Genomic DNA, 24784 nt, shown 5'->3' on the forward strand with positions numbered 1-24784 from the left:
ACTAATGTAGTAACCAAACAGCTGAACGTATCTCTCCTCAGCTTTCCCTACACTTGTGTATAGACACATAATCCACACAGACACAAACTGCAGCTCCCCCCCTCCCCCATCACCTCACACAAGGAAGCGGCAGGAGACACTCTCCAAGTCCTCTAGCTGTGAGCTCATGTGCTGTGATGAAGTTTTACTTAGATAGGTAGGTAGATAGATAGATAGATAAACAAACAAGGGAGAGTCCTGAGCAGCACAGCTAAAGCAGTGAGTGCAGTAGCCGGTGATTCCTTGGCAGAGAATCCCAAATATATCAAAGTGAAGAGACAGCACTCCAAGTAGTGTTGAAAGGGGGTGAACCTTTATTCCATGAACTGCGGTTCATGGAATAAAGGTTCACCCCCTTTCAACACTACTTGGAGTGCTGCCTCTTTACTTTGATAGATAGATAGGAGATAGAAAGGTATTAGATAGATAGATAGATAGATAGATAGATAGATAGATACGAGATATAAGATAGCTCTGGTGTCAAGCGCTTGTGATGAGGTGACAGGTGGCAGGTCCCACTTCTCCATCTTGTTTTTTGTAGTTCTTTTGAGAGCTGGAAACCCTGGTTGCTATGGACCAAATAGTTACTAAGTGAGGACTGAGAGGCAAAATACTTTGAGGAAAGATTCCCAGGGACACCTGGAGCAGAATTATTTATTTTAGTTTTTTTTTTGCTCAGAATGACGGTTACACTTTAAAGTTTATCTATGTACATGTGTGCATGTTATTTTTTTAATTTAATTGCATGATGCACTTTTCTCCTACAGGTGGCACTCACTGCCTGCCTCTGATCCCTGCTTCTACTACTGAGCTCATGTGCACATTACAGTGTGGCTCGCTTACCGGTGAACACCGGATGTTATGTCACGGCTATGATCCCGAGGTCACAATAGGCCTCAATCTGACAACCGGATGTGATGTCACGGCTTGTGTCTCATCTAACATAGCCGGACTCCTCCCTGGTAGCTGCAGCGGAAGTCACGTCATTGTGCGCGACTTTGCAATTCCCTATGGGTAATAGGCTTGCATTCCACCTGTGCAACCAGGCCTTGTTCTGATAGTTTCATCGGAAATTGCGATAACACGCAAATTCTTCTATGCATAACACGTGACACAGTTCGGCAGGTAATGTCAGGTGTCGGGGTTATTAGGTGAATTACTATACAGCTGCGCCGTCATTCTTTGTTAGTATAAATGAGGTAAACAAACCATAACATTGGACAAATAAGTCTGTGTTCCAACCCTGATTTGCCTTTATATACTTGATCCATTTTCACAACCTGTAGTACCCCATGAGGAAGCGACGGCAAAACGCATGTCGGGATCTTGTGGTACATCACTATTGGTCCTTATCGTGATGCAGCCTGATTGGTATATTCAAAGATTTGTATGCACTATGCACTTCATGAGTTTTACTAGTGTGCAGCAAGGTTCTGGTGCCCTGGTGCACACGAAACCTTAAACCCAATGCAATCTGGTATTTGGTTCTACCATTTGGCCTGTACCGGCACTAATGTGCAGTGATGTTTGTAGGCACACTAACTTTTGCTAGTGTGCTCAGTTATCCATTGCTTCTATTCATGCCATGTGCAGGCCATGGAGGGGGATTTGCAGGCCGGGTTGATGCCATATCATCAGGTGTTCTGCGGGATTCCCGATCCTCTGCTGCTATTGCAGGCACTGGGTTGTTGGCAGCATGCATGTGTGCCATGGCCCACATGGTGCTGCACAGAGGGTATTCATCCGGCCAATACTCCAGGTCTTTTCCATTCCCAAATGTGCCTAAGGTCCACCTGCCACCCCACACACTGTGCTGGTCTCCGGGCCAAGCTCAGGGACCCTCTGCAAAGCGGCTGTGCTGGGTGCACATCATCTACCTGACTGAGCACCTCCATGGTATCGCACAGGAATAGGGCAGGTGGGTCTTCTATTCATGAGGGAGCAGTGTCCTCATCTGTTTGATTGGCATCCCTGTTTTTGTCCATGGCAGGGGAACAGGACACTCTGCTGATGGTCTCCACATGGCGCAGGGGACAGGAAGCCTGTATGTCCTCTTCCCAATGCTGTTCTGTCCCCACTTCCCCACTGTTACCGCCTTGCTACCCAGGTAGCCGCATATCATGTGAGGTAGTAAGGGCACGGCTGGGCTATGCAAGGCTCCTTGTCCTACACCTCCACAGTGAGCAGCTCTCTCCTGATTTGCTGCACTGCTGATTGATCTCATGCCTCAGATTATGGAAGCGTCCTTATATCTTTTCTCCATGCTGCTCTCCTATGATCCTCGCCGTTTGTGCAATTGGTGAGTTGGGGACCAGCAGCTAGCCACATCAATAGGAGGAAAAAATGGAGGGAAAGGGGGGGTGGGTAAGTGCTGGAGTATACAGGCAGCCACCTGACGCCATCATGGCACCATCTTGAAAAATGTATCTATCCCTGATTTTACTTCCTGATGTCTTGTTCTTTTGTTGCTATCTTGGGAGATTAACAGAATGGATAGTGGGATTATACCCCCATCCTCAGTCCTCATCCCAGTGCTCCACGGCCATCAGGAAGAAAAATCAGGGATAGATACATTTTTCATGATGGCGCCACGATAGGTGGCTGCCTGTATACTCCAGCACTTTCTTCCCACCCTTTTCCCTCCTTTCCCCCAATTGATATGGCTAGCTGCTTTTTCAGAATGGATAGTGGGATTATACCCCCATCCTCGGTCCTCCGTGCTCCACGGCCTCCCACAGCCATCTACTAATGCCACTTTTTGGTGTTTTATTGTGTTATATACATTTTCCCACTCCTTCCTTTTGTGTCCAGGAACTTGTTGTAGACCAGAAAGTGTTTAAACCTGTGTTTTGGTGGCAGGCTCTCTGGTGCACTAGGAAGCTGGCATTATCATAACACTGAACATAAACATAAACTCCTCAGCCTAGCATGGCTCTGCAGTATTTGTGTCTCCTGGCTATGCTGATATCTCCTGTGATTGAGTAGAGTTGTTTACAGATAAAGTTTCAGAGGAGAAGGGGCAGATGGCCATGTGACTTTCTGTATGTAGCATAGTATCTGCTGCTCTGTAGGTCAAGAAGTCTTCTACACAGAATAGTGAGGTTCCTCTGTTTAGTCTCGGATTCTGCAGAACTTTCTCTATCTCAACCCCTAATTGTGCTATTCAGACACTTTCTACAAAGGAGGGATCTGTTAACCCTTAGTGCTCACACAGCACAGGCTATAAACTTTATGTAACTGTTTCATTGCTTGTTTCTCTATGCTCTTCCATCTAAAGAAAGCTGCCATACCATCACCATATAGATCCTGTATTAGGGATGAGCGGATCCAAACTGAAAAGTTCAGGTTGGTACCAAATTTGGCGGGTTTGCTATCCACAAACGCAGAAACTGACCAAGCACTGCTGTTCATGAGTCCTTGTTAGGGAAAAAGCTCCAAAGAACTTGCAGCCCATTAGCAACCTCAGGTATGTCGGCATACCTGTGAAAATAGAAGAAATAGAGTTCAAGGATTCCCAAGAACTTCTATTGGAGGATGAGTGTGCAGATGATGTACCATCAGAAGAAACCTGTGATGATGATGAAACAAAACTGCCAATAGCTGTGGCTTTCTGCAATGTGCAAACTGAGAAGGAGGCCATAGGTGAGGGCTCTGTGGAAGAAGCCAGGGGTGATGATGGTCCAAGGCCTACCATGGAAGGCAGTGATACTTTGGATGAAGAGGCGGTGGTCAGGAAGCTGGTAGCAGTCATAAAAAGCAAAAGGGGGCCAAGGCGCAGTGGTAAGCCCATTGCTACTGCATGCACCTAGGGACCCAGGAAACAAAGGCACTTCCACCAGGTGTCTGCAGCGTGGCAGAAGAAAGAACATGTGCAGAGTAAACATGAGCTGCAGTGGCTGGGACACCAAAAAAGCCTGGAAAACCTTAGGTTCCCCTATGCTGCTTCAGTTGGCCCAGCATCTTCCACCGCCTCCCAAGCCAGAAAGAAACCCGTCTTTTTTAAAGAGAGAATGTCACACTACAACCACTACCACCAGCAGCATTATCACTAAGCCATACCATCCATTCATTCAGTTCTCTATTCCCCAAATACTAGAGAGAAAACGGGTGGTTTGGCCAGTTGCATACACCAGCTCTGATCCTGAATAGAAGTATTTCAAAATAGCTGGCCTTTGAAATGCTCCCATCCAGGCTGGTTAAGAAGGACGTCTTAAAAGATCTCATGGCGGCTGTATCACAGTATGAAGTTCCCGGAACTTGAACTTGAAATGTTGACTTTCTAGTTATCCGGATTGCCTTTAACCACAGTGAGAGGAAGGGTTTGTTGTTTACCCAATGCTTCTTTTAATGCAGTGTGAATAATTAGGTCTGAACATCATTGTTTCTCGTAACCCATTAATGACGTTGCCTGTTTGTACAATAAGGCTTACCAATAAGGCACACCCCTCAAAGAATTTATCTGCGGTTGTGGTGAGCATTTTCGAGTATGGTAATACCCCACATGTGGCAATTATCAACAGGCTGGGCACACAGCAGGGCTGAAAAGGGAAGGAGCAAAATAAAGCTTTTTGAGCTACTGTTTCACAAGTTTGGATTTGGAGTGCCATATCGTGTTCACAGAGTCGTAGAGGCCCTAGAGGTACCATATATAATAGAAACCCCCAGGAAATTCCACCATTAGGGAAACCACACCACTTAAAGAATTTATCTGGGGTGTGGTGAGCATTTTAACCCCCAACATTCTGGTCAAAAGTGAATGGTGCAGAGTAAAAATTGCATTGCAATTTATCAAATATGCCATTGTGCGCCGAGCGCGTACCACCGTGCGCCGAAGCTGCTTCACATATAAAGATTACAAAAGTGTTTAAAAGCAATACATTGGTTTATGAGAATAACGAAGATATGCTCAGGGTGAGCTGGTGCTCGGTATTTGAAGCTTAGAAGTACAATTTGAAAGTGGTAGGTTTCCTTTAATAGTCATAAATAGATATAAAATCCTGTTCTGAGAGTTACATATGTTATCATAAACTTGTACTCCCAGACCTTTTTTTCTCTCTGAGTTTTGAAATTGTCTTTTAATACAAGTACAAGGGCTGCAAAAGTGTTTTGGCACAGGTAGATTACTTCTCTTTTCTTTTATGGCGTGACAATGAGAGTTCATCCTTGTTCTGAGTTGCTGCCCTGTTGCTGCCCCCAGTAGGACATCTGGTACAAGAAATTAGACCACATTGTGTGAACTGCAGGTGAGTTACCTGGGATGATGTAATCCTTATTATTCTGTCAGAGGTCTTTATGTCAGGTTTTACATCTTGGCTGAATACAAAGAGATATTTCTGTTATTGCTGGAGAGGACATTGAACTCCTGACAATTATATTTTTTAGTTTGTGGACTTGTCTGTAGTACAGAAGAGGGGTTCTGGAAATATAGATTTCAGGTCATCCTTCTGTAAAAGGTTACCCTGCCAATTTGACTTCTGATGGTACTCGGAGAATAACCCTGATTTTAAAATGTTTTTTGGAGGCAGGCGATTTGTTTATCTCTGTCTTTAGTGTTGGACCAAAGGTGATTGTATCTTTTTGCTTGGCTTATGGTACAGGGATGCTACTATTTTATTGACCTGTATTTTGTTGACAGTTTCCAGACCCAGCAGCTCTAATTAACCCCTTTAGACGAGTCTATAGAGCCGGCTCTGCTCCTGTCTGCATTGCGCTACTTCAGCGTGATGCAGTGAGAAATGGAGAAAGGAGAAGCAGTAATAAACCGCTCCTGCCTTCTCCCTAGGGTCTCCTAGGTCCTGCTCCCATGACTAGCACGGGAGTAGAAGAAAACTGCAGCAAAGTATAAAGGCATTGGTGAAGATTACAGACCTGCACCCACTGATCAACAGGCAGTCTGAGACGCGTTTAGTAGTTTTCAGTTATGAGGAAGGAAGACTTTTGGGAGCCTTACCACCATATTTCATGAAAGTCTGGAAGGCCTTCAATCTATCATAATTTAGAATATTTGAATATCGGGGCACAACATCCATGGTGGCCTGGATGGTTCCCTCTGGAAGATTACCTACTGCTATTTATGAAGGTCAGTCGTTTCTAGCGGATATATTGCTATGCCAGAGGCTTGAGAACACCTTCCACACATCCAGAAATAGATAAAGTAAAGGTCCCTGGCCTTGGATTTCCTGGTAGCAATTGATGTTATTCTATGTGTTGATCAGACAGATCAGCTATTATCTCTTTCAGCATCTTAGTATATTCCTTTGTAGGATCAGCCTCCAGTTGTGTGTAGTAGCGTGATTCAGTAAGTTGTCTGTGTGCGTCTTTTATGTAGTCAGATGATTTTGTCATGACTATTGAACCTCCTTTATCAGCTGTCTTTTGTTTATATCTAATATGGTTGATTTAAACACGTGTCTGATGGACTCAATAGGAAAGATTTATCAATAGTGTCTGAGAGCTTCTGTTCTAGTTACCCATGGCAACCAATCAGGCCTCCTCTTTGATTTTCCCATAGCCTTTTATAAAAGTAAAGCTGATCTCTAATCGATTTCCATGAGTAGCTAGAACAGACACAAAAATATCCCCCACTATATTTATCCAGGTGACAGTTATGTCCAATTGGAGGGGTCCATTCAGATTTTTTATTAGTTGTCGAGTTCCTGTATACTTCAGATGTTCTGTATTCTCTTTGTCATGAAAGTATTTCCTTAGGTGTAGTCTCCTGAAAGGAGTCTCTTAAGGAATCTACTCCTCAGACCTGGTAGGATCATCACTGCCATGGACTAGATCTAAATCAAGGCACAATAAAACCATCTCTCTACCCAAGTACTACAATATTTACTGCTAACAGCATTTACTCTTCTCTCCTTACATTTATTGTTCTTTTGCTTATTACTCAACCATAGCTTTACTATGTCCATTTCGGAATAAATTTGTGTTATACAATAATAATAATAAACAGTTTTTATATTCCTTCATCATATTCTGTAGTGCTTTACAAATCATAAGGGACATATACAAATAAAATACTGCTACTTACAGAGTGTCAAAAGTCATATGGAACCGCAGGACTAATGGTCCTGTTTGCAAGAACTTTCAGTCTACGAGGATGAGGGGGTAACACATGCATTAGAGCGTGTATTAAGGTCTATCTATTCATTAAAAGGCAACAGATTATACATTGTACTAGATTCAAAGCAAGCAGGCCATATGACGGAAACCAACCAACTTGCAAAGAAAGATAATGACATGAAACACAACCAAAACTATCTTAAACCAGCTAGTCAAGTGAGATAACTAAAATTCATAACTTTTTATTTTTTAAATCAACATAGTATCCAATAACAGTAAAAACATCCAGTGCATGCAACCGGATGGTCACAGTGTCACGAGGAACAAAAAGTATACACACCAAATACTCATACAAAAGTGTCAATCAGAAGCATTAAAGGAGTAAAAAAATTATGCATCTTACCATTCATGCTGGTGTCTGTAAAGAGGTACCTGGTGAACAGCTGGGTCGGGAGTAAAAGTTCTCTCCTACAGAGGAATGGAATTGAGGAGAATGGCGCTGGCGGAGATAGTGATTGCTGCAATCGTCAATCTCCATCTGCTCCATAGAGATGAACGAAACAGCCGTGCCTGAGTGAATGGTTTTGGTCATCTCAGGCACAACAGGGGTAAAATGGACTCCCGTTCTTGTGATCCATGGGGTCCCATCACTGAGACTCCAACTTATCAGCAAGTTAGGACCTATCCTATGACTGGAGAACCCCTTTAGTTTGTATACAGCAAAAAAGTAATGATGCTGTTGTAACATGATACCTGTAGAATTAATGGAAACCTACCATTTGATTTCATGCATTTTGAAGCAAACATACCTTGAGAATGCTGTAGCTACACTGATGCAGGATCATATCTTGGGTAATCCCTGAGCTGAATGATTTTGCTGAAAAAACAATTATAACATTCAGGACCTTGGGAAAGATGGATCAACATGGCTGCCAAGACATTAGACACAGAGCTTGTGATTACAAATGGAGGTTAGTCAAGCATGACTAATCAACCTGAGCTGGATCACTTATACACAGCAGCTGGGGGGAGGTGCAGCAATTGATTATTCAATATTTTTTCTTTTCACTACAGGTCCTCCAGTCACTGTGGGGATGAGTATTCATATATCCAGCATTGACCAAATATCTGAGGTCAATATGGTGAGTACAATGAATTTATTAATTTATTTTTTAATTACTGTATGTACTCGAGTATAAGCCAACCCGAGTATATGCCGTGGCACATTATTTTACCACCAAAACCAGGGAAAACTATTGACTCGAGTATAAGCCGAGGGTGGGAAATGCATTGGTCACAGCCTTCCAGTATTTAGCCAGCAAGCCCCCTGTGGTATATAGCCAGTCAACCCCCTGTGGCATGTAGCCAGCCAGCCCCCTGTGGCATGTAGCCAGCCAGCCCCCTGTGGCATGTAGCCAGCCAGCCCCCTGTGGCATGTAGCCAGCCAGCCCCCTGTGGCATGTAGCCAGCCAGCCCCCTGTGTTATATAGCCAGCCAGCCCCCTGTGGTACATAGTCAGCTAGCCTCATATGGTATATAGCCAGCCAGCCCCATGGGGTATATAGCCAGCTAGCCCCATGGGGTATATAGCCAGCCAGCTCCCTTTGGTATATAGCCAGCCAGCCTCCTATGGTAAATAGCTAGCCAGCACCATGTCGTATATCGCCAGCCAGCCCCCTCTGGTATATAGCCAGCCCCCTCTGTTATATAGCTAATCAGCCACATGTGGTCTATAGGAAGCCAGCCCCATGTGTTATATAGCCAGCTAGCCCCCTGTGGCATATAGCCAGCCAGCCCCCTGTGGTATATGGCCAGCCAGCCCCAAGTGGTATATAGCCAGACAGCTCCGTTTGCCCAGCACATAAAAAAAATAAACTTACGGCTTGTACACAAATATGTAAAGTAATTATATCTGTTTTTTATTTTGTCATAGCCCCTCTTTTGACTTTATTATATGACATTATAGTGTACATGGCAAGGTTGACATTCTCACTTGGGTACCATGAAGGTAAATGGTAAATGCGCTCATAAATGTTTCAGATTACTATTTTAGAAACATGGAAAGAAATGGCAAAAAAACAGTTTATTATTTTGAAGTACATTTCTACGCACATTCCTCTCCATAGCAAGGCATGTGTGCGCACTGTAACTCAGGCCGGCACAATAGGCGTATTTGCAGCCAGATATGTCCTCGCAACGGCACTGTGAAAGGAACCGAAGGTCTCATGCACATGGAAGGAAAGGGGACTGTGATCCACTCTACTCTCCTGCACCTAGATGTATGATCGCCCGGCCGTAGCATCCGTTTATGCCTAGTTTGTCTCACTAATGTGCAGATACTGGTGCACAGTCTTCAATAACCTGGTGCACTCTGCACACGCCATTCACACTCAAAGGAAATCTACCATTGGGAATCTTTTATGAAGTAGTTCAGTTCCCCATGCAGCTTCTGCACACCTTTTTATCCAACTAAGTAGCCTCTGCAAATAATTTGCATATGGAAAGTATCTCTGAAAATTACTGAAAGTTATTTCAGTAATGGCTGCATACAAGAATTAAATTAAAAAGTTGCGTAGACGCTGCATTGAGTGGAAATCTACATCGAGAACTACTTCAAAAAGTAGATACCTGATGTTAGATTTCCTTTAAACTGAGTGCACCAGTTTATTTTTGGTGCACTTATCTCAATGGATGTGTGCCACATTTCTGTTGAAATGGAATAGTAAACGTGGCACGCAGTTGAACTCTGCACTGGGTGTGCAGAATTTTCTGCAGAATTATGTGGCACGGCGGACACAATGCTGCTGTTCCACAAAACTGGTGCAGAAACCTCATAAATACACGTGAAAGCAATTTGCAACATAACATTTTCTCTTACTTGACTATACAGTGGATTGCAGTGGCTTCTTTGATCTATATTTTGCTTTTGCAATTAATTAACGAGGCAGAAGGATTAACGAACTTGCACAAATACCTGCTAGCCTAGCCACTTACTGAGAGCTTTATCAAATGTCATTGATCTATGTGGTGCCTAGATGAAAGGGACAAAGTGGAATTTGTGTTGCAAAAAATATTTTTGCTGCTATTTTCCCTTAACCCCTTACAGCTCCGCTCTGTAGCTGTACTGCGCTGGTTCCCACGAATAGCACTCAGCACAGCACAGCTACTGCGCAAGCGCATCGGAGCTTCTAAGTGTCACCACATCGCGATGGTTTTAGCTCCTTCCTCTTCCTCCAGCGGCACCATTTTGGTTTGGTATCGCTGGATAGAGGAATACAGCGTTACTGTGTGCACCAAAATACACATTTACATTATTACATTATTCTGATCCCTGTGTGATCCCTATTGTTCCCTACAAATCCATATCCCTGTCTGTTTTTTCCTGTGTGGTCCCTGTGTGATCACCTTGTGTGATTACACTTGTCCGTTTTTCCCTGTCTGTCCCTTCTGAACCCACACTTTTCAGTGCGCTGTATCAGCATTGTTCTGCACTGGACTCACTTTTCAGTGCGCTGTGTGAATAGCGCTGCACAGTATCTTTAGCGGTAATTAGTTTGTCTTAGGGCAAGCTAGGTGCATTTGTAGTGCCTTTTTGTGCGGTGCCCATAATTTTTTTTTCGGTGCATGGTAATATTTTTTTCCAGAGCGCCGTAGGTGTACCCGTAGTTGGGTGCACTTATCTATTTTTTGTGTGTGCCATCTGTGCAGCTTGTCCGTGTAGTTTGGTGTGCATTATTTTTTGTGTGTGCCATCTGTACGGCTTGTCCGTGTGGTTTGCTGCAAATTATGTCTTTTTTTTTTTGTGTGCCGGCTAGATGGTTTATCCGTGTAGTTGGGTGTACATCATCTAATTTTTCTGGTGTACGTTCTCAATTTTTTTTTTTTCTTGTGCACGTTCTTATTTTTTGTGTGCAATGTCTCAGAAGATGTACACCGAGTTGGAGGCATACAACATGCTTGCCTCTGACACTGAGTCAGCTAGTGGGGATGATGTCCCCTTTTACCTATCATCATCCTCCTGCACATCTTCCAGTGACCTGGAAGGACCCCCAAGAAGGCGCCGTGCCAGGGACTTCTGCGATTGACGTGCCTGGGGCCTCTGCGATTGACGTGCCTGGGGCCTCTGCGATTGACGTGCCTGGGACCTCTGCGATTGACGTGCCTGGGACTTCTGCGATTGACGTGCCTGGGACTTCTGCGATTGACGTGCCTGGGACTTCTGCGATTGACGTGCCTGGGACTTCTGCGATTGACGTGCCTGGGACTTCTGCGATTGACGTGCCTGGGACTTCTGCGATTGACGTGCCTGGGACTTCTGCGATTGACGTGCCTGGGACTTCTGCGATTGACGTGCCTGGGGCCTTCTGTGGACTTTTTTAAGGTTTTTTTTGATGGGGAGCTGTTGAATTTAATTGTATTCCAGACAAATCTCTACGCTGCACAGCATATTGCCAAAAACCCTGTCACTGCAGCACAGATGCAGAAGTATTGTGGCATAATACTTCTTATGGGGATAGTAAAGAAGCCTTCAATCAGGGACTACTGGAGTACAGATATACTGTACCACACCCCGATGTTCCGCATGGCAATGAGCAGGATGCGCTTTGAAGCCATCCATAAGTTTTTGCACTACACCGACAACACACAGTGCCCATCCAGAGGTGACCCCAGTTATGATTGTTTATTTAAGGTCAGGTCCATAATAGACCATTTTAGTGCCAAGTATGCCCAGGCATATACCCCCGCCAAACATGTGAGCATAGACGAGTCCCTGGTACAATTCAAGGGAGACTTCAATTCCGCCATTACCTGCCCAGTAAGAGGTCAAGGTATGGCGTGAAGATGTATAAGCTGTGCGAAAGTTCATCAGGGTATACTTACAAGTTCAGGGTATATGAAGGGAAGGAATCCACTATAGTGCCCCCCCCCCCCTTCATGGGTGTTACAGAGAAGATAGTGTGGGATTTGGTCCACCCACTGCTGGACCAGGGCTACCACCTGTACCTGGACAATTTTTACACCTGCACTACCCTGTTCAAGTGCCTAACTTCCAGAAATACTGCAGCATGCGGCACTGTACGTAGAAATCAGAGAGGTCTTCCTAAGTTGCTGCTTGGGCAAAAACTTAAACTGCATGGAAGCAGGGCACTATGCAGCGACTCTGTATTGTGTGTTAAGTACAAGGACAAGAGAGAGGTCTTTGTATTAACCACAATAAATGGGCACACCACCACCCCTGTCTCAGTACGAGCTACCAGTACAGAAACCCCCAAACCGGACTGTTTTTTAGATTATAACAAGTACATGGGAGGGGTGGAGTTGTCGGACCAGGTGCTTCAGCCATACAACGCCATGCGGAAGTCAAGGGTGTGGTACAAGAAGCTGGCCGTGCACCTCATGCAGATGGCGTTGTATAATGCTTACGTGCTGCATCGATATGCCGGCCAGAGGGGAACTTTCCTGGAATTTCAAGAGGTGGTAATAAAGTACTTTCTTTTTGGAGACCAGGTAGGGTCACACTTCTGGAAGTGAGGCCACATCACATATTGTACCAGGGCAGCACTTTCCAGGAGTATGAATACCAATAGCCATACACGCCACTCTTGTAACAGATCCCTATACTGCTCAAACAATAAATACCAACAAAAAGTATAAAGGACCAAAAACCGTACTCAAAATACCATATAGTAAATCAATGTAATATAAATCTTTATTAATACACATAGGGGAAATCAAAATGGACATTAAATACAGACACCTAAAAATCCACAAAGACAAACAACATGGTGGTGGTCAATCCATAGCATACAGTACCGAGTATCAAGTCATATACACATATCAATAAGTAAATACATATAGGAAAGGGCTGTGCAAAGTACGCAATTATAAGGTCTCACCAAGTAGTACCACAAGTGACAAAATACCTTGCCTAAAGTAAATGAGCCCCAGACCACCACCACAGCAGGGGAATTGTCTTTGTGGATTTTAATGTGTGTTTTTAATGTCCATTTTGATTTCCCCTATGTGTATTAATAAAGATTTATATTACATTGATTTACTATATGGTATTTTGAGTATGGTTTTTGGTCCTGTATACTTTTTGTTGGTATTTATACTTTACAGGAGTAGTTCCCCAAACTGCCAAGAAGGGAAGGTCACAGAAGAGGAGCAGGGTGTGCTCCAAAAACGGTATTCGGAAGGACACCATTCATCACTGTGAGACATGCCCAGAAAACCAGGGTTATGTATGAAAGATTGCTTCCGAATTTATCATACATCCCTGGATTTTTAGAGTGCCCTGTTGTTACCCTGATGTACTATGCACAGCTTATACATGATGTGGCATGCCGCACCTTCCCTTCTAAGCCCTGCCATGTGCCCAGCCTGTAGATAACTGCCCCGTATGGGGTAATGCTTTACCCAGGAAAACATGCATCATGATTTTTAGGTTGTTTGTCTCCCGTGGCAGCCGCTGGGCACAATATGACATAATGGATATTTTGTACTATGCACTATCCATTATGCACTTTTTTAGGGGTCCACCTGTGGGGTCAAAATGCTAACTATATCCCTAGATTAATTCATGGAGGGGTGTAATATCCAAAATAGGGTCAGTTCTTAGGGGTTTCTACTGTACTGGTCCCTATTGGCATCTACAAATCTTTTATTAAGCCAAAAAAAAAGTACAATGTCTGTGCTCCAACAAGTTATTCCCTTTTGAGCCCTGCCGTGTCTCCATCCTACAGATTATTGCCGCCTATGGGGTATTGCCCTAACCAGGGTAACCCGCAGAATGATTTTTGATGTGTTCTTCCCTAGTGGCATGAGTTGGGCAAAATACTTTTGTCACTTCAATGGCATATTTTATAAATTGCAATACAATTGTTTCTCTGCACTACTCACTTTGTATTACATTTGAGTATTGAGTAGTGAAAATGGAGCTTGAAAACCTAAATTGTGCTTCTTTCCTCCTGAGCCCTGCTCTGTGCCCAGCCTGTAAATTGGCACATGTGTAGTATTTCCGTACTCGGAACAGCCCGCAGAATGATTTTTGGGGTGTTTGTCTAAAGTGGCATGGGTTAGGCAGAATATAATAGGCACTAAAATTACATTTTTGAGATAAAAACGCAATTTTTAATCTGCACCATTTACTTTGCATTCGATTTCGGCCAGCATGTTGGAAGTTAAAATGCTCACCACAACCACAGATAAATTCTTTGAGGGGTCTAGTTTCCGAAATGGTATCATTTATTGGCGGTTTCTATTGCACTGGCACATCACGGGCCCTGCGAACATGACATGGCACTCCAAATCCAAACGTGTGAAAACTGAGCTGGAAAATCAAAATGTCACTCCTTCCCTTCTCATCCCTGCTGTGTGCCCAGCCTGTAAATTATTGGCACATGTGCAGTATTACCGTACTCGGGACAACCCGCAGAATGATTTTTGGGGTGTTTGTCTAAAGTGGCATGGGTTGGACACAATATATTAGGCACTAAAATTACATTTTTGAGATAAAAAAGCTATTTTTACTCTGCACCATTTACTTTGCATTCGATTTTGGCCAGCATGTTGGGGGTTAACATGCTCACCACAACCACGGATAAATTCTTTGAGGGGTCTAGTTTCCGAAATGGTGACATTTTGGGGGGTTTTCTATTGTACTTTTACTTCAGGGGCTAGATGCTGGTGTGCGCACGCCAGCATCTAGACCCGCACGCCTAATCTGGCCGGGTCACTAACAGGAACGGCCACTGCCACTCCTCTATAGCTCCCCCTAGGACCAAGAGGGAGCGCTTTTTGCAACACAGGCATTGGAAACCTTTATTCCTTGCCTGCCTACTCTCCCTGCATCCCCTGATGAACCCCTAAAGAAGTGGGGGGAAACACGTTGGGATGGGATTTATTTTTCTGGACTCTTTGGACATCTAGGGACAGCGTTACCAATAGGGCAAGTGTGGGACCGCTCTTGTTAGGGCGGGAGTCAATTTTTGGGCGATAGGTGAGAGAGTTCAGGGATAAGGTGCTACATCTGGACTATAGGCTCCCTGTAATCCCATAGCACCATCTGAACCTGAACCAAGTGCACTTCTGGACTGGGTGAGATTGTTTCAAACTTTTCCTCCTTTCGATGTGCTGTAGCCAGTTGTGTTACTGACTATAAGATGTTACATTATTATGCCATCGGCTAATGATCTGTATAGGAGTATACATGCACCAATTACGTGTAGATAACAAGACGTGTGTCCTATCAGTGATATATACACTTGTCCTTATTAACTGCTATATGCTGTGCGGCGTCATTCAGATTTTAGGATCCTATGTTTTTTACTTGTACTATTAAAAGTTATGTCTTAATATTCACCACATTTGCTTTTCCATACTTCAGGGGCTCTTCAATTACACTGTGGCACCACAAAACACTTGCAGCCAAATTGGCCTGTCAAATTCATTCCCAGTAGCACTAACTCTGTTCTGGACATCGCTGTGCAGGGAAACGGCAGATGACATCCACATGGATGTCTTCGTACTCGGAAGAAGCAGGTCATAAATTTAGGGATGTATATTTACCTCAAATTCCTTCTGAATGTATCCATTTTAGGATTAAATTAGAAAGATTGTAATCAAAAATTGAAATTTCAAAATTTCTAATCCATTTTCGTTTGCTTCCGGAAATTTTTTTTGAATTTTTACCCCCCCAAAAAAGGAACAGATCACCAAAATGACACTAATACCATAAACTACAATGTCTCAGGAGAAAACAGGCTCAAAATCACAGAGATATCTTAAAGCGTTGAAAACTTTTTACCACAGGAAGAGACACTGGTCAAATTTAAAAAAAAACTACCAAGCCTTAACATACAAACAGGCTGCATCCTTAAGGGGTTAAAGACTGAAGTTGTCTAACAGTATAGCTATAAGGCATACCTAAAGGAAACCTACCATTTGATTTGCATTATGAAGCAAACATACCTTGAGAATGCTGTAGCTACACTGATGCAGGATCAGATCTTAATTAATCCCTGAGCTGAATGGTTTTGCTGAAAAAACTATTATAACATTCAGGACCTTGGGAAAGCTTCGACAGCATGGCTGCCTCGATTACACAAGGGAGCTTGGAATGATAAATGGCGGTTAGTCAAGCATGACTAATCAACTTGAGCTGGATCACTTATACACAGCAGCGGGGGATGGTTCAGCAATTGATTATTCTATCTGGCAGGGACAAAAGTGATTGCATCATCATCTCCTGCAGAGAAAAACTCACAAGCTAGGAGAAGCGTGGAAGCAAGCGCTGAAGGAGACATAGAAAGGGCAGAGCTTCATTATCATAATGTTATATCTGTTTTATCAGCAAAACCACTCAGCACAGGGATTAACCAAGATATGTTTCTGCATCAGTGTAGCTACAGCATTGCTTCATAATTCATCAAATCAAATGGTAGGTTTTCTTTAATATTTTTAAGGAAAGCAGAGGGACATATTTACATAGTCAAAAAACTTACCATACATAATTTCAAACTTATATAAGGAAAAAAGAGCTCCATTATGTCCTCCAACATTTCTAGATTGTTGATCCAGAGAGATATGAGGTGGGTATGGATTATTTTTTTGGAGTTACTAAGGAAAAATTCCTTCTTAATTCCACACATATAAAGAATCAGAAAGGTACCAAAATAGATCAATAGACTGACCTATCATATTAGAACATCCTATTATATCCAACAATAAGCCCTTATGTTGGCATCAAGCAAAAACCTGTATTGTAAAGAAATGTGATCCTTTTTGTCTCCTATTTGAGTGATCAACTCAAGTAGGGAACTTTGTAAGTGCTGTTGAATAGGTGTAATACTATGGAATGCAATTGTAAATATGTATATAATAAAGCTTCACAACTGTATATTATACATACAGCTAGTATCTGTTGAATAGGTGTAATACTATGAAATATCTGTGCGGATACAATATCCTTAAATATTTTCAAACTCCCCACAGAAGATTTGCATGTTCTCCTGGTCCCTCCAAGCTGGTAATATTGGACATTACCCTTTGTGACTGATGGTCATTGGTGCCTGAATTTACAAGTCAATTTCTGACATTTTGCTATGCGCTTCATTTAACCCATCTTTAACCTGGCCTTTTTTGTTTTTTCAATTCTATTCTTCACTCCCCCCCCCCCCCTTCAAAAATGTACAACTTTTTTTTTATTTTAACACGTAAAGAGCTGTGTGATGGCTTATTTTCTGCACAACAAATTGCACTTCATAGTGACGGTATTTAATATTCCATGCTGTGTACTGGGAAGCGGGAAAAAAAAAATCTGAATGCATTGAAAATGGTGAAAAAACCCATTTGCCCAGTTTTCTTGTGGGCTTGGATTCTACAGCTTTCACTGTGCGCCACAAATGACATGTCTACCAAATTTGTATAGGTTTTATAATGTTTTCATACATTTAAAAAAATTAAAACCTCCTGTACAAATATATTTGTTTTGATGACGTTTTCATTGCTATAATTTTTAGGACCGTGCAACCTTTTGATCACTTTTTATTGATTTTTTTTTTACATTTTTCAAAATGGCAAAAAAGTGCAATTTTCAACTTTTGATATTTTGATACATCGGCATTTTCGGCCACGGCGATACCTGATGTGTTTAGGATTTTTACTGTTTATTAATATTTATATTAGTTCTAGGGAAAGGGGGTTGATTTGAATTTTTAGGTTTTTTTATTATAATTTTTTTTTACTTTTTTTACTTTTACTTTTTTTAAAACTACCTAGGGTACTTTAACCCTAAATTGTCTGATCGATCCAATCATATACTGCCATACTACAGGGATTTTCCTACTCATTCATTACAATGTGCTGTAAACACATTGTAATGAAAGGGTTAAAACGAGACAGCCCCAGGTCTTCAGAAGATCCAAGGCTGTCATGGTGATGGATCACCCGATGACATCACAGGGAGCGACGATCCGTGGCCATACGCCGCCACCTTTTTGAAGCTGCCGGAATGGGTGGAATGGGCCTAGGGGTGGATATCTCCACTTCTGTAAGCAACCTTACACATTCCTTTACATTATATTAAAGGGGAGATTCTCATGTGCCAGGGTTCAGGAGACATAGCTTAGATATATTGAAGTTAGTCACTGTCAAGATGTTTTTAGACGTCCTTTCTGCATAGGACATATATACATCGGTATTGTAGTCGTAAAGTGGTTAAAATCTCCTCAAACTCATATCTTGTGACTAGTGCATCAAGGGTCCATCTGATTCGCCTTAAATGGGTATTCACATGAAGACAAGATTCTTTAATGTACTCAGGATAACAATGTAACACATTATCTAATTCATTCTAACCCCTTAACACTGAAGCCACTTTTCACCTTCCTGACACTGACCTTTTTTTCAAATCTGACATCTGTCGCTATAAGAGGTTATAACTTGGGAACGCTTTCAAATTGTTTTCTCGTGACACTTGGTACTTCATGTTGAAAAATTTTGGTCGTATGTTTTGCATTTATTTATGAGAAAATCAGATATTTGATTAAAGTTTGGAAAAATTCTTGTTTTGCAAAATTCAAAATGTTCTACTTTTTCCAAACATTTTCCAAAAAAACCCGTAATAACTACCATTCACCGAATATTTACTTTATGTGGAGATGGTTTTTTATGCATATTCTTATTTTTGTAGGAGGTTATGGAACTTTTAATGTTAGGTGTGATTTTTCACATTTTCATAAAAAATGCTACATTCTGCTATTTAGGGACCTGCTCTGGTTTCAAGTCACCTTAAGAGGCCTAAATAAAAGTAAAACCCAACAAATTACCCCATTATAGAAACTACACCCCTCAACGCACATAAAACAACTTTTATGACGTTTGTTAACCCTTTAATCGGATGCCATTTTGAAATGAAAATTTTTTTGGTTAAATGTGTTTTTTATAAAATGTACACATTCTAAGTGGATAAAATACCAAAACGTTCCACAACGTTTGATACCCAATCTCTCCCATATGTGGTGGTAACCTGCTGTATGGGCACACTCCAGGGCATGGAGGGAAAGTCGCACCATTCACAGCAGATTATGCATTGGCATTTTTTATTGGCTATTCAATCTTTATTTTTTTGGCAATTTGGACATATAAGGGGCTTATTTTTTACGACATGAGATGCACTTTACAAATACTTCATTTTAGTGAGTCATTAGCTTATTGATAAGATTTTATTAACTCTTGAATGTATGGAGGAAAAGAAAATTGTCAATTTATGTTTCCTTTCTTTCTTTATTTTTTTAGGGGTCGTAAAAATACCATATTCTCTTTATTCTGTAGATCACAACGATTATGGTGATACCTCATTTATATAGTTTTGTAAATATATTTTTACAATTTTATTAGAAAAAAAACTAATATGAAGAAAATCTCATTTGTCTTTTTATTGCCAACTTTTCGGAGATATAACATTAATATTTTTTGGTTGACCAAGCCGGTTTTGGGGTTATTTTTTGCTTGTTAAGTTGTCCTTTTCAGCTATATCATTTTGGTGTACATAACTTTTTGGAACATTTTTGTGAAGGGATTTTATTAAAAATGTACATTTTTGGCAAGTTTTTCAGGTTTTGTTTTTACGGCGTTCACCAAGCAGGTCCAATAATGTTTCTCAGTTATTTTACAGATTGTTACAGATGTGACAATACCAAATATTCAGGGTTTTTTGGTGATTTTGTGTTTTTTTTTTACTTTATTAGATGTGTATAGGGAATGCTTGTGTTTAGGGAACTTTCACTTTATTTAATTCTTTTTACTACAGAAACTTTATTAAGATTTTTAAGCTTTTATTTTTTAACAGGTTGGCTTGAACAAGCGATGCTTTAATCGCTTGTTCAAACCGTCATTTCTATAACACAGTGTAATAAAGATGTATTACGCTGTGCTATGTAACACACTGAGCATTCTACAGCATGGCAGGGAACGCAGCTCCCGCCATGCAGTGCTATTACGTCAAATGTTGGGAAGGGGTCAACAAAAAAACAGAATTTCACAGATTCCAACTTGTTTCTATCAGTCCTGGTGTGCACAATTTTGGTTGCCCCTGGACCCGACCCTTGGGCCAGCAGACATATTGGGGCAGATTTATCAAGATGTCTGAAACTCAGCTCTCCTTTAAAATATTCATGAGCACTGGTGAAATGATAGCTGGGTTGTGATTGGTTGCAATGGGCAACTAGAAATATTCTTACTATTGGACAGCTTGATAGATCTGCCCCATTGCTCTTCTGTCTGACGCCAAATTGAGCTGAGCTGCTCTCTGCCTATAGCCTCCACCCTTGCATTCCAGGATTCCACACACTGACTTCCTGCCGGCAAACAAAAGCAGCATTGTGAGGAGAGTAAAGCTACAAGCTAAAGGTAGAGAATATCTTTATCCAGGGGAGAAGGATGGAGGCATATAGCAGATCTGACAGTATGTAATGGCTGTAATAGCAAAGGGGAGAATATCATGGGGAGAATGCATCTTATGGATCTCATCATCTCTCATCTTGGATCTGTCTCATCTCTCTTTCCAAGATAATAGTAGAATGCTCAGAAGCTAAATGAATCTGTATATAAACCTTTACCCTCAAAATCTAACCACATTTTTAGCACACAGAACTGAGGTAATAATGAAGTGTCTGGTCAGAGAGTCCCTGCCCACGCTCTGGAATTTTACACTGACCAGCCTAGGGAGTGATATGAGCTAAAACAGCAATAAAACTGAGTAAAATTGTAAAGTAATGGGTTAAAAATTGTCTTTATTGTGTAAACACCACTATGAGATTGAAATTTGAGAATTTACTTTTATGGGCAAACCCTTTTAAGAGTTGGCAATAGGATATCCCTCAGAAAGCTCTCTATCTGGTCATAGAGAAATTACTAATGCTACATCAATAATGAACAGTGAATCGGCCCACCTTTGGCCTCCCCTTCTTCTTGGCCTGAATGAACCTCTGAAGAAGATTATGGTCCAGGATGTTCTCCTCAGGCTCTCAAGACCTCTCCTGAAGCCCGAACCCCTTCCAGTCAATAAGGAAGAACCACTTCCCCCTAACCGTCTTCATATCCAGGACCTACTTTACCTCGAAGACATTAGCGGAGTCAGCCTCTGGAGTAGGAGGAAGCACTTGCCGGGAGAAGTGGTTCAGGATAACTAGCTTCAGAAAAGATTCCTGGAAGGAGTTCATGACTGGAGGAGGCCTGTGCTTATTGTCAGCCTGGGTTTTGGTGCGGGCGGATGCCCGGAGTAGAGACTGACGCGTTTGCTCCCAGATGGATCTGAGATCTCGGACAAATTCTTCCACGTCAGGAACATCAGAGCACTCAGTAAGAGGGAGAGGTGAACTAGGATGTTGTCCATACACAATGCAAAAGGGAGCGGTGCCGGCATATTCATAGTCCAATGAATTATATGAAAATTCCGCCCATGGCAACAGGGTGGACCAGACGTCCTGTCGGGTGGAGACAAAATGGCAGAGATAGCAGGCCAGAGTCTGATTAACTCTCTCCACTTGACCATTAGACTGCAGATGGTACGCAGAGGAAAAGTCAAGTTTCACTTGAAGTTGGCTGCACAGAGTATGCCAGAAGCAGGAAACAAACGAGACCCCTCGGTCCGATATGTCCGACACAATATATGTAGAGGGAGTCCATGAAGCCAGATTATGTGGGGGAAGAACAGGCTGGCAAGGCAAAATCCACAACATCCTGTATATCCTTGACCAGTAGAACCAGGAAATGAGGGCAACAGAGCGTTGCAGCCCTGGGTGCCAAGCCACATGAGAGCAATGACCCCAAGTCAATATCATCTTCCAAAAAGCATATTGGATGTAGGTCTTGCCAGGAGGAAGCTGCAGCAGATCCACAGGAGCAGTGAGAACTAGGTGTTCCGGTGGAACAACATGTCAAGGAGGCACAAGAGAGGGCATTGGCCTTAACATTCTTCTCTGCAGGACAAAAATGTATTAGAAAATTGAAGCAGGAGAAGAAGAGGTACAGAAGGTTCTTGTGATCAGTATACATACTGACTGGATGACGAGCCCCCTCCAGAAGATAACGGCACTCTTCCAAGGCAAGTTTTATGCCCAGGATCACTGATAGAGTAGTTCTCTGCGGCTGAGAAGGTCTTGGAGAAGAAGCCACATGTGAGGGTTCGACCTTTGGGCCTTTTCTGGGTAAGAACAGCTTCAGCACCACCCAGGAAGTGTCAACCTCGAGCAAGAATGGTTTTTCAGTATCGGGTTGGTCGAATACAGGAGCAGAGGCAAAGGCAGACTTCAGCTTGGAATAAGCTTCTTCAGCCACCGGAGGCCACAGATTAGGATTGGCTGTGCCACAATGGGAGACACAAGGGAGAAGAAATGCAGAATGAACTGCCGGTAGTAATTTGTGAAGCCCAGGAATATTTGGATAGCACAATTCATATTGAACAAGGCCATTGAAGTATAGCAGACAACTTGGAAGAATCCATCTGTAGTCCCTTGTCAGAGATAATGGGGCACATTTACTAAGGGTCTGCACGCCGCATTTTCGTCAGGTTTCCCGACTATTTCCGATTTGCGCCGCATTAAGTGGGGTTTTTGGCGCACACGATCGAATTTTGGTGATGTACATTGAAACCTCTCTAGCAGACCTCTTTGCACATAAGAGGTAGTTTGGAGATAGAGGGAAGCTTCTATAGCAGTGGTGGTGAACCTATGGCACATGTGCCAGAGGTGGCACTCAGAGCCCTTTCTGCAGGCACTCAGGCCATTATCCAAGGACAGAGACACTGAATCTTCCTGCAGTCTCAGGCAACTTAAGAGATGCTGCTCTCAACGCCATTTTAAAGTGACACTTTATTGGCTGTTTGGAACTGCAGGAAGAGTAATTGAGTAAAAGAGTAATTAATTGTAAGTGTTGACATAACTGCATTATCTTTGGAGGTCATCCTGCTGGACCCACCATTCCTCCTGAACGGAGAGACCCTGGAGAGAAGCTATAATGATTGCTTGAATTTGCTTCTGTTAACTGTATTGGTGGCCTCAGGGGGCTGATAAAATTGAAAGATGTGGAAGAATCGGTAGCAATAAGTTACTGCTTAAAATTCCATGCATGCTGGTAAATAAGTGGATTTTGGTTTTAGTTTGGGCACTCAGTCTTTAAAAGGTTCGCCAGCACTATTCTTTAAAGTATAATAAAACAATAAAAAGAAACATAAAAAAAATGTAAACAATAAAAAAATTTTAAAATTAGTGATTGAATATAAAAACTTTAAGGAAGGCGTCCTCTCAGGGAGGCGGTCCTCTATATATATGAATATTGGGGCAAATTTACTTAACCTGGTCCTGTCGCGATCCCTGATTCGGACGGTCCGACGAGGATGAAGTCCGACACGTTTCATGAAGATCATGCGCTCGAATTCCTGCATCCGTCGCTTCCCCGCTGAGGTCCGCCGGAGTTCACCTGCTTCTTCCCGGTGCTTGTAAGTGCGTGTTTTGCAACACAATTCTAAATGTTAAATCTTGCATGCTGTCCGAATCCGTTGGGTTTTCTGACGGCCACTCCCCCCGATTTCTGTCGCGTGCAAGCCAACGCTGATGCGCAAAATCCGCTCACGTACGCCAAAAACGCAGGGCAATTCGGCACAAAGCAGAAATCAATGCGCTCCGCGGACCCTTAGTAAATGAGCCCCATTGTGTCCAAACTTGTGTCTCAGTTTACAGATTTCAAAATATAAAAAGAAACATGAGTTAAATATCTGCCCTGGTTATATGATGTAATGATCTCATGAGTGCAAGGCTGTGTGTGGGTCTACGAGTCATTATATCACATGACCTTGCCAAACTTTTACTCTTTGAACACTAATGGTTCCAATACAGTACCTACAAGTTAGACGTCAGTGATCAGAAATTGAAATGGGGGGGGGATTTATCAACTTAAAGTTAGTTTTCATGAGTTTACATTGATGTTATTTGTGCTAAAGTATATATTGCGCAATGGAAATCATTGCATTTGATACATGTCACAAAAGGATTATGCTAATTTTCTAACCTTTGAAATGGAAAACTATGCCTTTTAGTGCTAATTTTAAGAAGGTACTTCCCTTGATGAATGTCTGACTTTTAGAAAATCTTGTGACATGACATGGGATTATAGCCAACCCAGTAAGGAAAAAATTGCATGTAGTATTTGCTTTTCATTAGTAGTGGAATAGCAATGTTTGCAAAGTAATTGCTCTGGTTCGGCTAGGTAAGAGAACATAGACACCGGTCAGAAATAGGAATATATCTCCTAAATGAAACTGCTTTTACAGGCTACCATTGCAGGCATAAAGAGTCGTAAGGCAATGGAAAGTTACACAAGAATTTCTTGGAAAAGAATTAGTAAATAAATGTGTACGTTTTTCCCTTCCTGACCCATATCTATATCTACATGGCTGCTCAGCTAGCCAAATCAGTCTTGCATTGCACTGACTAGAGAAATGACCTTGCAAATTATCTGTTTGGATTTATACTTTTCCTATCTTAACCCCTTAACGCTGAAGCCACTTTTCACCTTCCTGACCCGGCCCATTTTTTTCAAATCTGCCCTGTGTCACTATAAGTGGTTATAACTTTGGAACGCATTAACATATCCAAGTGATTTTAAAATTGTTTTC

The 24784-nt window shown here is 42.3% G+C and overlaps 1 protein-coding gene across 3 annotated transcripts in view; it reads left to right on the plus strand.

Moving 5' to 3' along the window:
* LOC140076600 (gamma-aminobutyric acid receptor subunit beta-4) overlaps positions 1-24784 on the plus strand; it is a 298936-nt gene that overhangs the window by 147445 nt on the left and 126707 nt on the right. For 2 of the 3 annotated variants that reach the window (XM_072123197.1, XM_072123198.1), the window contains exon 3: positions 8182-8249. In XM_072123197.1, the coding sequence (XP_071979298.1) occupies positions 8182-8249 (68 nt within the window). Of the gene's footprint in view, positions 1-4901; positions 5283-8181; positions 8250-24784 lie in introns of those variants that run through there. The other variant, XM_072123199.1, reaches the window with a different exon arrangement.

This window comes from Engystomops pustulosus, chromosome 9 (genome assembly GCF_040894005.1).
Source record: "Engystomops pustulosus chromosome 9, aEngPut4.maternal, whole genome shotgun sequence".
In the NCBI taxonomy this organism is placed as follows: Eukaryota; Metazoa; Chordata; class Amphibia; order Anura; family Leptodactylidae; genus Engystomops; species Engystomops pustulosus.